Source organism: Danio aesculapii, chromosome 23 (genome assembly GCF_903798145.1).
Source record: "Danio aesculapii chromosome 23, fDanAes4.1, whole genome shotgun sequence".
NCBI lineage: Eukaryota > Metazoa > Chordata > Actinopteri > Cypriniformes > Danionidae > Danio > Danio aesculapii.
The window spans coordinates 24,271,387-24,288,746 of record NC_079457.1 but is presented as its reverse complement, the minus strand read 5'-3'; the positions used below and the strand labels follow the sequence as shown (position 1 = coordinate 24,288,746).

At 34.1% G+C, this 17,360-nt stretch overlaps 1 protein-coding gene across 2 annotated transcripts in view; it reads left to right on the top strand.

Annotated features, from left to right (window-relative positions):
- ptpn11b (protein tyrosine phosphatase non-receptor type 11b) overlaps positions 1-17,360 on the top strand; it is a 73,514-nt gene that overhangs the window by 4,623 nt on the left and 51,531 nt on the right. Inside the window, exon 1 of one of the 2 annotated variants that reach the window (XM_056449255.1) lies at positions 13,241-13,478. The exons of the other annotated variant lie outside the window; for it this stretch is intronic. Coding sequence (XP_056305230.1) covers positions 13,471-13,478 — 8 coding nt within the window. The 5' untranslated portion in view covers positions 13,241-13,470. Of the gene's footprint in view, positions 1-13,240; positions 13,479-17,360 lie in introns of those variants that run through there. 2 annotated transcript variants of the gene reach the window in all.

The window sequence follows — 17,360 nt, the reverse complement described above, 5'->3', positions numbered from 1 at the left end:
TATTGTTTAATCTATTATTTATTTATGGGGAAGAAAATCTCAAATACTGCAATTTCATTGGCTTTTGCGCTTGTTGACTCATTGACATGCATCGTGTTTCGTTCACAAGGACTCATCTGTATGCTTTAATCCCTTCGAAGGTTTTACCTTTCAAAGTCACAGCTTCGAAGAGATGAAGGGTGAAAGGGTCAAAAAAGCAATTTTTTTTAAACGCACTTCCAACTCATCTTAATGAGATGATCGAGGAGGTGTGGTACAGTAGCTTCTCTGACAGCTTTCATTTGTCAGGGTAATAGTCTGTGAGCCTTTGGCCTTTAATCAGTCTTTGCATCATCTGTTTTATAAATAATTCTGCAGCCAACAATTACCATTGACTATTATTAGCATCATTGGATTATCATTACTGGTGTCCTTCTCAATCACATTAAAAGAATAGTTCACTCAAACATGTAAAACCTGTCACCATGTATTATTATAAACACAACTTTTTTTTTACTCTCCAATATTGGAAAGTAGAGATGTTTGGCAAATTCTAAGGCTTTGAAACCATACCTTCATTCCATATGTTTTCATGCAGTGATAGTGAGAGTTACTTAGAGTTGCATAAAGGGGGAAAAATGTCATATTAAAACATGAGAGTGGGTAAATCGTGGTATTTCTCTTTGTAGAGAGCTGCACTGTATGAAATCTGATCTCACTTAACCGTGCATAATGGAGGATGAATCTGTTAATGGGTTTACCTTTCAAAGTAACAGCTTCGAAGGGATGAAGGGTGCAGGGGTCAAAATTTTATTATTATTTTTTTTTAATGTGGTTTCAACTCAAGGAGGTGTGCCTTTGTCACACTTTTTGCATTGCCTCTCAAAAAACATGCTTGGAATGATTTGAATTGTGCAGTATGTACCTTTTATTTTATTTTAATTTATTTATAAAATTAATTATATATTATATTATATTATATATTATTAATTATAAAATTTATATTTATAAAAATATTGCAGTAGTGTCCTATAGAGAAATGCTATGCATTGGGATATAAGAGAAAAAGATAAAGATGGTATCAAATATTATTTTATTATTGTAAAAAAAATGTATACAATGATGACCATGGTATTTTACATTTGATTGATCAATTCTTGTATTTTTTTTGTATATTGTTTTTGTTGAACTTTTATTTATGTTGTATTTTATGTGCTTAATTTATATTTTATGCAGAAGCATTGCATAGAAAAAGACTTGATCAATTCTTTCCAAATAGACACACACACACACACACACACACACACATATATATATATATATGTATGTGTGTGTGTGTGTGTGTATATATATATATATATGTATGTATGTATGTATGTATGTATGTATGTATGTATGTGTATATATATATATATATATATATATATATATATGTATGTATGTATGTATGTATGTATGTATGTATGTATGTATGTATGTATGTATGTATGTATGTGTATATATATATATATATATATATGTATGTATGTATGTATGTATGTATATATATATGTATGTATGTATGTATGTATGTATATATATATGTATGTATGTATGTATGTATGTATGTATATATATATGTATGTATACCAACTTCTCGTTAATGCAAATTCAATCATTTAATCAAGTTATTCAGCCAATCACATAGCAGCAACTCAATGTATTTAGGCATGTGGACATGGTCAAGACGATCTGGGCAAGAAAGTGGCATAGTTGTTGGTGCCAGATGGGCTGTTCTGAGAATTTCAGAAACTGCTGATCTACAGGAATTTTCATGCACAACTATCTCTAGGGTTTACAGAGAATTGTCCGAAAAAGAGAAAATATCAAATGAGCGTCTGTTCTGTGGGCTGGGCTACAGCAGCAGAAGACCACACAGGGTGCAACCTGTCAGCTAAGAACAGGAAACTGAGGAGACAATTAGCAAAGGCTCACCAAAATTGGACAATAGAAGATTGGAAAAACTGCTTACCTGAGTATTGTTGCTGCCCATGTTCATCTCTTTATGACCAAAGTGTGCCCGTCTTCTGATGGCTACTTCCAGCAGGATAATGCACCATGTCATAAAGCGTCAGACCACCTCAGACTGGTTTCTTGAACATGACAATAGCTATGTTTCCATCCACCTATTTTTATGCACATTTTGGATAGGCGCATAAAAAAACGGTTGATGGAAACGCCATGATGCACATAAATTCTGAAAATGCACCTAAAAATGTATGTGCATAACTGAGTAGGATAAACCTTTATTCGATAGGAAAAGATGCGCATAAACTACGATGGAAACATTTTTACCGCACATATTTCAGTATGCGCATTAAAAAAGGTCATGTGATTTTTGTGATAAGAGATCATGTGATGATGAAAATGTGTATAAATGGACTAACCAGCTGGCTGAGCATATTGTAAAACATCTGAAATGTTGTTTTGGTTATTCTAAAACGCATTACCGTTTAAGTACTAGTGTTATTATATTATTAATGACCTCCAGAATCAAGAGCGTCTGTGCTCCGCGTCTGACACCTTCAAATGTCACCGCGCGTTCACTGCGTGTCAGGATTGCGTGAAAGTTCATTTGCATTTTTGGATGGAAACATAGCTAATGACTTCACTGTACTCAAATGTCCTCCACAGTCACCAGATCTCAATCCATAGAGCACTTTGTGATGTGGTGGTACAGGAGATTCGCATCTTGGATGTGCAGCCAACAAATCTGCAGTAACTGCATGATGTTATCATGTCAATATGGACTACAATCTCTGATTAATATTTCCAGTACCTTGTTGAATCTATGCCACAAAGGATAAAGGCAGTTCTGAAGGCAAAAACGTCCAACCTGGTACTAGTAAGATGTACCTAATAAAGTGGTCAGTCAGTATATATATACATATTTCCAATATCATACAGCCTACTTTTTCTATGTATCAGGTTCTCATTCTGTGACACCAAACAACTTCCCTGTACGAAGGCATTGGTAATTATAGAGTCCATCAGTTGTACCCTTCAAAATCCTTCATTCTGAAGGGCCCTTCAATGTGGTCGGTATTGAGCAACAGTTTTGAGCAGTTTTGGAACAACACTTCAATATGGCAGCCATGATTGCTTTCACTCCAGAATTCCCTTCAGAGGGCAATATATTCCATTTGGGTTGCTTCTTTGGCAAACTGTGGTTGCTGACAACATTTAAATTTTATGCATATTGTTTAAATTCCCTGATGACTTTCCGTACTTGCAGTTGTTGAGGTTATCACTGCATCATTTTTATCACATCACAGTGATCAATCTTTCAATTCACTGTTCATGTCCTAAATGATCACTTTTTGTTAGTCTCTACAGTACTCTTTATTTAGGATGCAAAGCCAGGACTTGTTTCCATTCCAGGCAGCTATTTCTATTGCAAGGGTGTTATCAGCTGTTGAGAATCTGAATATGATCGTTGATGTTAGATTTCGTTTCATGTGTCCTTGGGCTGTCTAACCCAGGGCAAGTTCAGAAATGGCAACATATTTCTCCCTCAGTAAGTGGAGAGAGAGAGAGATAGAGAGAGAGGCTTTTACACGTCCAGCCTTGAATGTACCATTGTGAGTGAGAGTGAAAGAGTATTGATTTAACCTTACATTTATGTGCTTGGGGTCTATTGTAATGGTGGCTAAAATCAATCATCTCACACTTTTAGATGTACTGCCATTAATGACCTATAGCTATCAGTGTGTGGTACCATATACATGTTTATGTACATTATATATAACAGTAAAAACAGCAACATTGTGCAATATTGCTACAAAAAATTGTTTTAAAAGCAAACTTTTCAGGATTTTTACTCTAGTATTCATAGTCACGTTTTTTTTAATTAATACAGTCAAATACTGTAAGATGGATTAGTGAGAAACCTTTCTCATTATCAATGCTTAAAACAGTTTTGATGCATAATATACAGTAATTTTTTTAACCTTGATAAACAATTAACTGGTAATATTTAATAATTTAAAATGGATGCATTAAATACTGTAGTTTCAGTTGTAGTAATCAGTTTTATTTTTACAAAATTCTGTTATTCTAACTAGGGTTGAGCGATTTGGCCTAAAATCTAAATCTCGATTAATTGAACATTTTCATTCATTCATTTTCTTTTCGGCTTAGTCCTTTTATTAATCTGGGGTCGCCACAGCGGAATGAAACGCCAACTTATCCAGCATATGTTTTACGCAGTGGATGCCCTTCCAGCTGCAACCCATCACTAGGAAACATCCATACACACTCATTCACACACAAACACTATGGACAATTTAGCCTACCCAATTTACCTGTACCGCATGTCTTTGGATGTGGGGGAAACCAGAGCACCCAGAGGAAACCCACGCAAACACAGGAAGAATATGCAAACTCCACACAGAAATGGCAACTGACCAAGCCAAGCCATCGACCTTCTTGCTGTGAGGCGATCGTGCTACCCACTACGCCACCACATTGCCACATTTTAACTTGATTATGATTATTGAACATTTATTTTATTTATTGAATTTTGTTTGCCCTCATAGTTCACTGACAAGTTTCATACAGTAAATATGTTCACATATAATCAGTGAGAGATTTTTGAACGAATTGTGCATTACACTATTAATTAATTACATACACTGTCTAATAACACTGTCTACTAACTATGATTATTTATTGAACATCAACGTTGAACAACTGAAATTAATCGATGCCGCCCACGCTCTATTAAACCAATCAATTAGGGTTGGGTTGATATACGATGCATCGTCCATCGCTGATAGAAATCACGATGCTGAGCTGGCATAGTGATCCTCCGCCCCATCCCCGTCGTAGCAGCAACCCACTTACGAAAAATACACACGGCCCCATATACACTAATACGTCTTAGTTTTAAAGTACCATTTTAGAACGAAAATGATCCAGGTCCACACTAGCATTTCATCTAGCATTTCTGAAAAGATCCACACTATACCGCTACAAAGGCACATCACATGACCAGACACACGCTGGCACACTCTGGCATGCGCTGAAGCAAATGCGCACGTCAGAGCTCCAGGCAGTCAGTGGGTACTTTGAGCACAAAACCCCAGAGAGCAGTGCAAGTCGGTCAGTTTATCAAGCATGTACTGCTGGATCACGTCTCACTATAGTTTTTATACGTGATATTTCATTAATCTTGTCTCTATCTAACGACTCTTTGGTCTTTTGAATCTATCAGGTAACGTGTCACAGCGTCAGTACTTTTCTTCAATCCTTTGCTTTCACGCTTGTTCTTAGTAATTTTAGCGAAACATCAGATACAACTTTTTTTTAAGTGGTTGTGCACGTTTAAGTTTGTCGACGCCATTATAAGGACACAGGTCACTCTACCTATTCATGCCAGAGTCCTGAGGAAAAAGTGATGGACAGGTGGTAATTTGTGTGTAACTTATCTTTATTTATTTATGATTTGGTTATGGTTAAAACAAAGACCATACGGGTCAGGTAGTTAAAACGGTAGGCTACAAATAATTAATTCATTCTGAATTAATGAATTATTCATAAATAATGAAATCACCGCCATCTACGACGACGATGCCATCGTCCATCGCAATGTTTCACATTCGATATCGTACAATGCCATGTTGGTCGACATCGCTCAACCCTATGACCATTCACAAAGTCTGCGCTATGTGTTATTGCGATGTGAAGTAAAAATTTTTTGAGAGGTGCGTGGGAATTTGACCGCACGAAGACTGTACCACACCAGATGCGTGCGATCAACGCAGAAGTATAAATCACGGTACGGAAAGTAATTGAAAAAAATCGACCTAGAAAAATTCGGTCGATTTTATTTTATGAATGTCGATTTCGATTACTTTTCGATTAATCGCCCAGCCGTAATTATATCCTATTTAATTAAAATTACATTTCGTTAGGCTACTTAAAATTTGCCATCTCATATAGATATTACAGTTATTTTAAAGTGAATTATGAATAAAATATATAAAAATAAAAATGTTATTTTAACTTCTACATGATTTCATATGTTTAAATGAAGAAACAGCTAAATTTAGCTAAATGCTAAATTTAGACAAACTTTATGGACTGACCGACCATGTCCCACTGCTAGACTGACATGCAATAGCATAATCAGCTTTTCTAAAAATATCAGTAACGGCACCAAAATCCAGCCACGGGGACCCGTCTGTCCCCAATATAGATGTGAGAGGGTCTTTGAAGCTGAGTTGGGGCTACTATGTATATCGCTTTTTGTCATGGAGCCTGGCTCTTTAAATAGCCAACTGTGTTGAACTTGAGACATTATGTAAGAGGGAAGAGGAGGCTCGCTGTGTGCACGTGGGCCTGTGTGTTTCCCCTTTCAGAAGCACTGCTGCAGCGCTTTCCCTCTCTCTCCCTCTGTCTCTCTCTCTTTCTCTGCCCCACACTGACTGTATTCCCTCAAGTTAACATAAGCAAGAGAGTCTCTGGTGTCGCTCAGCAGTATGTGTTAATATGGATGTGACAAAAGAGGATTATGCGACCATTCGTTTTAGATATTTTTAATCTCATTTGCTACTCGGTTGTCTGCTGTAACTTAAAGTGTTGTATTATTCCTCAATTGCATTCATTCAGTGCCCTCGTTGTTCATTTGTCATTATATATTTATTTTTCAAAGTTCATTGCTATTTTTATCAGGCTGCAAGCTAGACAATGGCTGTTAATTATTAAACCAGAGAGGCAGGTTGTCCGTTTATTTTATCGAAGGGGAAGCTGAAAGAGCAGAAGCGATTCTCCTTCGCAATCATTAATCTGACCATTATAACACTAATGGCCTCAGATTGGGCTTATTGTGTCCTTATGACATTTAATAAGGTTTAAAGGGAAGTCGAGAGCAATATAACGGGGTGATAAAGTGCTAGAGATAAGATTTAAAGCTGAAGTGTACCATTTCTTAACCTTGTGTCCCACTTTATCATACCAGGTAGCATACCAAAGCTTAGATTATATTTGTTTTATGCATCAATGCGTATTGATGCGTCTAGGTAGCATATAACTGTTTGTACTTTATTTAGTTTATAATCTGGTCCATGCTTTTTTCATTTGGAAGAAAATATCATCTATCTATTGTTTTTATTTACTCACAAATAAGTAAATTAAGTCCAGGATGTACTTGATGTTGCAAAGAGCTGTAAGCCACAGAACAGATCTCAGTGTTACCAGCCTGATCTCACGAGAAAACGTAAGTATTTTACGTTTTGTCAGTTTAGTGGCTAATTCGTACGAATTCGTACGAGTTCAGTCGTACGAAATTGTTCGATTTTTAAAAAGGAGGCGTGGCACCTAACCCCACCCCTAAACCTAACCGTCATTGGGGGATGAGCAAATCGTACTAAATTGTTCGAATTAGATCGTACAAATTCATACGAATTAGCCACTAAATCAAAAAGTTACGAATTGCCGTGAGATTGTGTTGGTATTACACAAAGCACACAAAAGCCATATTTTGATTGAACCATTTTTACTGGAGGACAGATTTGTGTTTTAGAGAGCTACGTAGTGATTTTAATCTCGTCCGAAACTGCCATGTTGGTCTTTTTCTCACACAACCTCTGTAAAAATTCAAGAGCAAATTACCTACTGTTTTTCAGCAAACTCGACAGTCCTATGAAAAATCGAATCTCTTCCGAATGCAATTTTTTTTTTTTTTTTGGTTGATGTGAACTAGGGCTGCACGATATTGTAAAAAGTCTGACATTGCAATATTTAGTTTTTCCGAGAATTTCACCAGATGATTTGAATAGCTCTATTTGAAAAGAATTCATTCATTTAGCTTGATTGGGATGATCAAGTCTTTTTATATGTGCATAAATCATAATATATTACAAGCGTATATAAACACAACAACGCAAAGGTAAAAGTGAAATAAAAAGGGCTTTGTGGTTATCTGGAGAGTCTAAGGGTCTAAGGGTATCAGGTACAGAAGTTGAACCATCAAACATAAAATAACATGGTAATCATTGTATAATTTCTTTAAAAATAATAATATCTTTATCTTTAACAAATAATCTAATCCTGTGATGTGACTATTGCGGATTCACACATTGCGATATCGATTTTGTGCAGCCCTAATGTGAACTACCGTACTTTCTCGGGTCTCTGCTTTCTGCTGTAATAATGAATGTAGATGTGTTTGCTACCCTGCAAAGAAAAATGAAATAAACAAAAAGAGCCTTATCATGTAAATTGTTGAGATGTGCTACTGTAATATCAGTTTCAGGTAAGAGTACTTTCATTTCTGGTGAAATTTCATGTCAATTAATGTGAAATTTATTTAAGTTAAAACGTGTTTATTACAGTTGGATTATTATAAGAAGTTCTATAAAACCATTATGGTATAATTTTGTTACATTATTATTTTATTAACTTTTTCTAGAATGTTTAAACACTAAACAAGTTAAGATGGTTTACTTTACATGACCATAAGCAATCCATGCATCTTGAAAATGTGGTTTTATGCAAGACCCATTCCTACCTCCGTAATAAACATGGGAATGTTGGTCCCCTTCAAATCCATACATGAATTGACAGACGTCGCCTGAGAAGAATTGTACTGTAACTCTAACATCAATTGGAAAACTAAAGTCCCAACCGAATAGGGCTAAAGATGCCTCAGACAGCATGCAGTCCTGAATTCAGTTCTCTTTAGTGCTGTATTGTACTTGAATAGTCAGAAACGCATTACATGCTAAATGTAATTATTAATATTTGCCTTTAAACATTTCATTTATATGAATGAAGGTAAGCAGCGGGGGAAAATCTGATGATTTTTATTAACGAATATTAAAATAACATAAATATAATCTGCTTGATATAATTAGTTATAAAATAATGGAAGGAAAATATTTATCGTGATACATCAATAATGAATCATTATTGAATTTAATAGCACGGCAAGGTCATTATTCACATCTCTGTTAAAAATGCTGGGATCACTCAATTCCTTCATGTTGTCTCAACACAAATCGATTAATTTACCTTCAAATTTTTATTTCGAAAAAACAAACACTATTTCAGGACAAATAATTACATTTCATTATCTTATCTGTTGTTGTTGTTTTTTTACAAAAGAGAAGAGAAAGAAAATAATAATAATAAAAAAAGAAAAATAGTAGTGATGCAAAGTAAAATGGAAACAAGAGTAATAAAAGTGTACAGAAAATTATAGCCAACTGAATGCAGACATTCAACAATCACAAGCAAATGTTCAGATACTTTGTCAATGTTGTCAATGTTTACAATTAAACAGTATAAGAAAATAACAGTGAAAAACAAACAAAATATTTTATTACTACAACATGAATAAACTAAAAAGAAAGGAGAGTGCATCTATTAAACGGAAGGCAAGATGTTAAGAGTTAAAGTAAGGTATAAAACATTGCCACTTTTTAAAGAAATTTGTTTTCCCAGAGCATCTAACCTTTTCCAACTTTAATAAATTCGTGGTATCCACAAGCCGTTAGTTGGAGGCTTATTTGATATCCAGTGAAGTAGAAAACAACGTCTAGCTAATAATGAGGTAAAGACCAAAATATACAAATCGATTCATTTAACTAATTGTTTTTACAAATTTAAGTTAATTGAACATAAAACAATTAAGTTATTCCACAAAAACCATCAAGAATTGTGTGGATACAGCTCATCATAAATAAGTAGTTTGAAAAAGCAGCAAAAATATATATATTTTTTGAGTGGTGGCTATTTGGGGCAAAAAATATATGCCAAAAACGGATTATTCACTTATTATTTTGTGCTTGGATTTGCTAGCACAGAAATGATGCATTTTAACTCCTATGGTTGAAACTCCTAATTTTTTTAACCAAAGGTACAACGTCCAGCTCCATTCTAGGGAAATCCGGGTGTTTTCCTGGCTCTCGGGTCTGTCCTAATTCTCTGTCCTGTTGTGACTCATGTCTCTGTAATTAGAAAGAAGCTTTGAAAGCCTGAGCAGTACTTTTTTTTTTTCACATGCGCTTTAGTCTGTCTGTTTTAAATCAGTCAGACATTATTTAGATACAGAATTACTTCATTACTTGGCAAGCATTTTTACTTATGCAACCTACAGTAGCAGAGTGTACTGTTTGCATAAGCTGGCAAGTGCACACTAAAAATGCTTGAGCACAAGAACAAATCAATCCTCCTTACAGAAACCTGAAGTTTAGAGTGTCTTTATATAATAATAATAATAATAATAATAATAAAAATTTTCTGTAATTTTGCTTTTGTTCACCAGTAAAAAAAAATCTAAAAGTTTGTTTAAAGCAAATGAAATGCTGGTTCGCACCAAGGACAAACAATTGTTCTGAATGATAAAAAAAGCCACACCAATGTGTGATAATGACAATGGCACTGGGAAAGAACATTTTTACCCTGCTGATAATCATATAAATCATTGACAGCCAATCAGAATCCATGTTTCTTTAACAAGCTTAAGTATTTAAAACTGCTGTGCACTTATAATAAACAACCAATGTGTTGCTGGGGAAACTAATATGATTTTAATAGTTATCGTTAATTTTATAATTATAACTTGTGATGTGAATTGGCATAACTTGATTTAAGTTTATAGCCAGTTTTTTGTTTGTTATAATTATTATAATAATTAAAACCAAGAAAAATGCTTTGGTTATTGAGCAAGGACCGCATTAACTGGTCCAAAAATACAATGAAGACATAATATAAATAATTTAAGATACAAATGAAACCTTATTCATTCATTAATAATTTATGGAGTAATTATTACTGCACTGTAAAAAAAAAAATCCTGGTTCCCTTAAATTATTAAGCTGAATCAAATGAACCTTATGAGTCCATTGATCTTATATTATGTTAAACTGACTTAAATCACCTTGCATAACTTATAAATTTAAGTTACAACATGATTCACTTAGTACAATAAGTTACAATGCACTAAAAATAAATGTTGTCATGACTAATTGATCATATAATTTTTTACAGTGTGACAATTGACCCTTCGCTAAGCCCCACCCTACTTAGTTACTGTTGCTACGCCTGTCAAGCTTTCGTGCCTGGCACGGCTTTTACAATGTGTATGCGCCAGTGTCAGACATTGCCAGGGATATAATGTCATTTTTGGCGAACAGGTGAGATATCTGAGAAAGCCAGACAAAAAGGAGTGCAGTATGCAATACAGGGGTATATTCACGACATAATAGGCGACCGATTAGAAAATAATTCAATTAAAATTGAAGCTAGCTTAGCCTAGCCGCCTCATATGCTGACCATTCAACAGCTTAGCTAATGCTTAGCAGGAGAAGTGAAATTTAAAAACATTTCTCTATTTTTAGCCAAAAAGCCTGATAGACTATTGTTGTGCAATGAAATATAGCGTTACTAACCGACGAGGAAACACGCATGGACAGACCTTTTACATAGTTCATTCATAGAAAGAGCAGCCAGAAAGGGGAAATTGGTGGATTTGAACCGAATATTAGCATCATTGACACGTAACAGTGTACAGTAAGTTACCTATTACAGTCAGAATGTAGAATTGTGTGCTCTTTATAAATAAATGAAAAACAGCTGCGGGTAAAGTATATTGATTCCAAGTGCTCAGTTTGTGATCATATCTCTGTTTTGTTCTGTTGATTTGTAGTTTCAAATATTCGTAGCTTGAAATAGATGGAAATATGAAGTTCAGTAAAGCTAGCAACAGATTCGCAGATTCGTATTTTCCGGATCAATAACTCATTATGCCCTTTTCGCTATTAGTATGACTAACGTTTTTATGACGAAGGCTTAATAAGACAGCTGTGAAACATAACCTGCTTTGGATTTTTGTAGGAAACATAGTTTAGATCTGTTTAGGGTAAGAGGTGTGTGAGTTATTGCCGTCGGTCTGTCACTCAATGTGTCATGAATATCAAAACAAAACCAACTTAACTTCGTTCCTTTAGCGCCCCTCACACAGCTTGATCCATGCTGGCACTTCTCCTCTTGGGTTTTTGGTTTTGAAAAGGGAAAAAATTCCACCACCCTGTGCAAACTTTTAGGATACCGGGTGTCAGATTTGCACAATCCATATGCACAACGCTTTGGCCTGTTTCCCTCACTCGAAAGCTTGACAGAGCTCCTGCGCGTAGCTACGGTTGCTAAGCCATGATTGGTGGGTGGCAGTTTTTGGGTGTGGCTTAGCGAAGAGTCAATTCAGCTGTGCCAATAAATAAAACTAAATTGCATATATTGAAACAATAAACAACCAAAAATTTCAGTTGTAATAAGTTTAAAACAACACAATATTACACCTTGTCTTTTTTTGCTTAAAAATAAACTCAGCATATGTATGTTTTTCAAAAGCATAATGTTTTACTGAACCCAAACATCTAACGAAAGAATAAAAACATCTTAAAATAATACACAAACACTAAAACAAAAGAAAGAAAAGAATAAACAAACACTTGTTCCAATCATTTATGATATCAATTTCTCTTCATACTCAGAAATAAAGGTACGAGAGCTGTCATTGGGGTGGAACCTTTTCAAAAGGTACACATTTGTACTTAAAGGGTCCATATTAATACCTCAAGGGTACATATTAGTACCTAAAAAATTTAAGAGGAACACTTTTGTAATTTTTAGGTACTAATATGTACCCTTGAAGTATTATTATGGACCTTATGTACAAATTTGTACCTTTTGAAAAGGTACCACCCCAGGGACAGCTCACGTACCTTCATTTCTGAAAGTGCACAGTAGAATCTGGTATCCATTAACATTAATAGTAGGAAAAAAATATTATGCAAGTCATACAGTTCCAACATTCTTCAAAATATCTTCTGTGTTCAACAGAGGAACGAAACTCAAATTTGAAACAATTGGAGGATGAGCACATCCAGCTGTATTTTTACTGAAAAAAAAATACACCGAAACACTTATATAATTCAATGCAAATGCAATTTCACACACAAACACACAAACAAATGTTTGCATGCTTTCTCAATTTGCCTCATCATGCCATTGTATTACATAACTTGTGTCTTATTTGCCTGCATCAATGAGTACTTGATATGCACAATGCTGATATTGTACTACTTTCAAAAAGCTGCCAATGTTATAGGTCAGATAAAGCTAAGGGGTGTAAGCGTGTGTATGTGTGGGGCAGCATGGCAGCGCTGCGTCACGTTCAGAGAGAGCGCAGGAGAGGAAGGGAGGGCAGGAGGGATGGACAGTTGCTCAAAAGCTGATTGTACTGGCTGGCTTTCCTATCAGGGCAGCTCACACGCATCCAAATCCCAGATTAAACACCCCCACCTCTCTTTCCAACCAGCAGCACTCCTACAAGTCCCTGCCCCCCTCTCTCTCTCTCTTTCTCTCTCTTCCTCCTTGTGTAACTGTACTGAGCGTGGATTACCAAACTCTGAAGCAAAGCAGGGGCTCTGACAGGCTCCCAACAGAATGGTGAGGTAGGCATTAGTCGCTGTTATCGCTTCGCATCCAGACTATGCCATTTTCATAGCCGAATTTCACGTGCGATTGCATTACGTAGTTCTTTCAGCATCGCTGCTTGTGCAGGATCATACGTGCGTGTGCGTGCACTTTTGCAGGATGGTTAGTGGTTTGTTGCGGTTTGTGTGTGTGTTGAGCTACTAGAGAGCTCAGAGAGGCTTATGTGTGACCTGAAGCCGGGTGCCTGAAAAGTCGGCATCTCCACAGACCTGTTTGAGTCATGGAGGAAGACCCTCAGTCACCAGAGAACCAAACACTGTAAGAGTTAAAACAGACTCTCTGTTGGTCCAGATGGTGTTGGCTGTTATGGTCAGTCTTTATTTTTATCATCGAGCAATTGGGGAGTTCTTGTTATCTTGTTCCTTTAGATTCAGATCATTTTTTTGTGTGTGTGTGTGTGTAAAGCTGAGAAAAAAGGAAGGTTATGAGGTCAGATTAAACCCACTATCATTGTTTTATGAAAATACATAACAGCTTAGCTGGGATTAGTGTCACCTTCTGTTTCACAATATGCAAAGTTAAGATTTCATTTGTTTTTTCTGATGACCACAAATCCCACTATACATGTAATCTACTGAGATGGTTGCCCAATACTGACATGTGCTGTAAAGAGAGTGCCATTCTTGTACTTTTTTATTATTTATTATTCATGTTTTAGACTTTTTTTCCCAAGAAATACATACATGTTTATAGGCATGGGACGATAACCATTTTCAAGGTATACTGCGGTTTGGAAATGTCAAGGTTTTAAAACCGTAAAAATTTTCTGTAATACCGTTTCTAAGGTATGTAATACCGTTCCTAAGGTACTTTTTTTTGTTTGTTTGTTTAGTTTTTTAGGACAACAGTCTCTTCAGCAGAAAATATATCTAAAGATGCCGTTTTAAATTGCAAAAAAATCAGTTTTTGAAACAAATGACGACAGCAGAAGTCAATAATTAATTTAGCCTGATATGTTTACTGCTCAAAAATATTTGAAATGTTTCTCAAAATAAAATATATTGTGTTCAAAAGGGTAAAAAGTTTTTGTTTTAAACCCAAACATTTAAAAAGAATATGTTTTAGAGCAGTAATCACGATACCGTGAAACCGTGATATTTTTATCCAAGGTTATCACACCGTCAGAATGTTATACCGGCCCATGCCTGCACAGTGTATACAGTATGTGTGTTTTTGGTATATTGGGTTGCATCTTTTTCCCTATTCATTTTGAAGTTTTTAAATATTAAATATTCTTCAACTGAATATTCTGTTCCTTTGCTTTAATGTTGTATAATTATTTAGAGCCCATGAATGATCAGCTAATGTGTGATGACATGTTTATCTGCACAGCACAGACCACGGCTAGTGCTATATCTTTCTTGCAGTTCTTCATGACATGTAGGACACGTTTAGGAGACTGGGTGCTTTACAGAAATGTGTGTGCTTTTACTTTCACTCTAAAAAATCAGCTGTAGTATAACACTTGACGGTTGAAATAAGTAAATAAATTTACTCAGGATGTCATGGAGGATTAAATTATGTTGAAAACAAGTTTTATATCTCATACAATGTCATTTGAGCAATAACTTTAAATTAATATGTACAATCATATGATACTTTTTTTTTTTTTTTTTTTGCATGATTTATAGAATACAACTACAAAACCCAAAAAATCATGGAGCCAGAACCATTTGATGATGCATTAAAAGATCTCAATGCTGTCACACAAAACTAATGTATTGATTTTTTTAGTTTGTAGTAAACTTAAATCATTTTAAATATAATAAAATGTATGATCATTTATTATTTGATATACTTTTTCAGGATTTTTCAGTTCAGGATGGAAAAGGTAAGTTGTATCATTTTTTTTATATACCTATTATACATTTAATGTTAATAAACAGTATTCCAGACACATTGGCATTTAATTTATATAAAACAAAAGTAAACCGTGCTTTTATATGTGTTCTATTTAAAACTACCTGCTTATTTCTTTTCTTTTACATGGGACATGTCTTCGACTAACAGTACAGGCATACAGTTGAAGGCAGAATTATTAGCCCTCCTAAATTAATAGCCCCCCTTTTAATTTTTTCCCCCAATTTCTGTTTAACGGAGAGAAGATACATAATATAACATATATTTTTAATATATACATAATAGTTTTAATAACTCATTTCTGATAACTGATTTATTTTATCTTTGCCATGATGTCAGTAAATAATATTTTACTTGATATTATTAAAGACACGTCTGTACAGCTTAAAGTGACATTTAAAGGTTTAACTAGGTTAATTAGGTTAACTAGCCAAGTTAGGGTGATTAGGAAAATGATTGTATAATGATGGTTTGTTCTGTTGACTATGAAAAAAAAAACCTTTAAAGGGCTATTAATTTGACCCTAAAATGTTTTTTAAAAAATTAAAAACTGCATTTATTCTAGACGAAATAAAACAAATAAGACTTTCTCCAGAAGAAAAAATATTATCAGACATACTGTGAAAATTTCCTTGCTCTGTTAAACATTTGTGATTCAAAGGAGTTTAATAATTCTGATTTCAACTGTATCTCTAACACTTAATAATGATTAAACATTATTCCATAATTCCATGTATGTGTTTTTATTTTTACTCTAAAACATCAGCTTATCGTTAAAACAAACAAACAAATAAATAAATAAATAAATCACTCAGGATGTCATGCAGGATTAAGGTTTGTTAATGTACAAGTTTTATAACTAAAACAATGTACAGTCATAGTTTTTGCATGATATACAGAACACATCAGCTTAAATGTTTTTCAGTCTAACAACTATCAAAAAATCTTACCAAAAGATTGAGCAGGAAACATTTGATGATACATTAAAAGACCTAATGTATTGATCTTTAATTTGTTTTAGTTTGTAGTCAACTTATTCTTTTTAAATATGATGTAATGATCTAATGTATGATCATTTATTATTTTATATAATTTTAGAAGTTCAGGTCGGAAAAGTAAGTTGTATCATTTTTACATACATTTCTGTTACACTTAATAATGATTAATCATTATTCCGGACACTTTGACATTTCCTTTTATAAAAGATATTTGATTCAAAAATAGACAGTTAGCTTGCTTTTCATATGCATTCCATCTAAAACCACTTGCTAAATTTATTTTATTTTCTTTTATATGGGATATCTTGTCTTTGACCTATAATACACATATATATACAGTGTATATATATACAGTACTTAGCATAAATGAGTACACCCCTCACAAATCTCATTTAAATTAATAAGTTCTATAGGATGCTTTACAATATTATATTTGTGCATATAAAGTTGAAGTCAATTTCTGCTTAACAGAGAGAAGATTTCAACACATTTCTAAACATAATAGTTTTAATAACTCATTTCTAATAACTTATTTATTTTATCTTTGCCATGATGTCAGTAAACAATATTTTACTAGATATTTTTCAAGACACTTCTATACAGCTTAAAGTGACAATTAAAGGCTTAACTTGGTTAATTAGGTTAACTAGGCAGGATAGAGTAATTAGGCAAGTTATTGTATAATGATAGTTTGTTCTGTAGAATATCTTAAGGGGCTAATAATTTTGACCTTAAAATGTTTTTTAAAAAATTAAAAACTGTTTTTATTCTAGTGAAAATAAAACAAATAAGACTTTCTACAGAAGAAAGAATATTATCAGACATACTGTGAAAATGTCCTTACTCTGTTAAACATCATTTGGGAAATATTTTAAAAAGAAAAAAATTAAATGGGGGCCTAATAATTCTGACTTCAACTGTACATAGGATTAGACAGTACTGAAGTCAAATCTAGAGATAATCGAACAATAACAGTCCAAA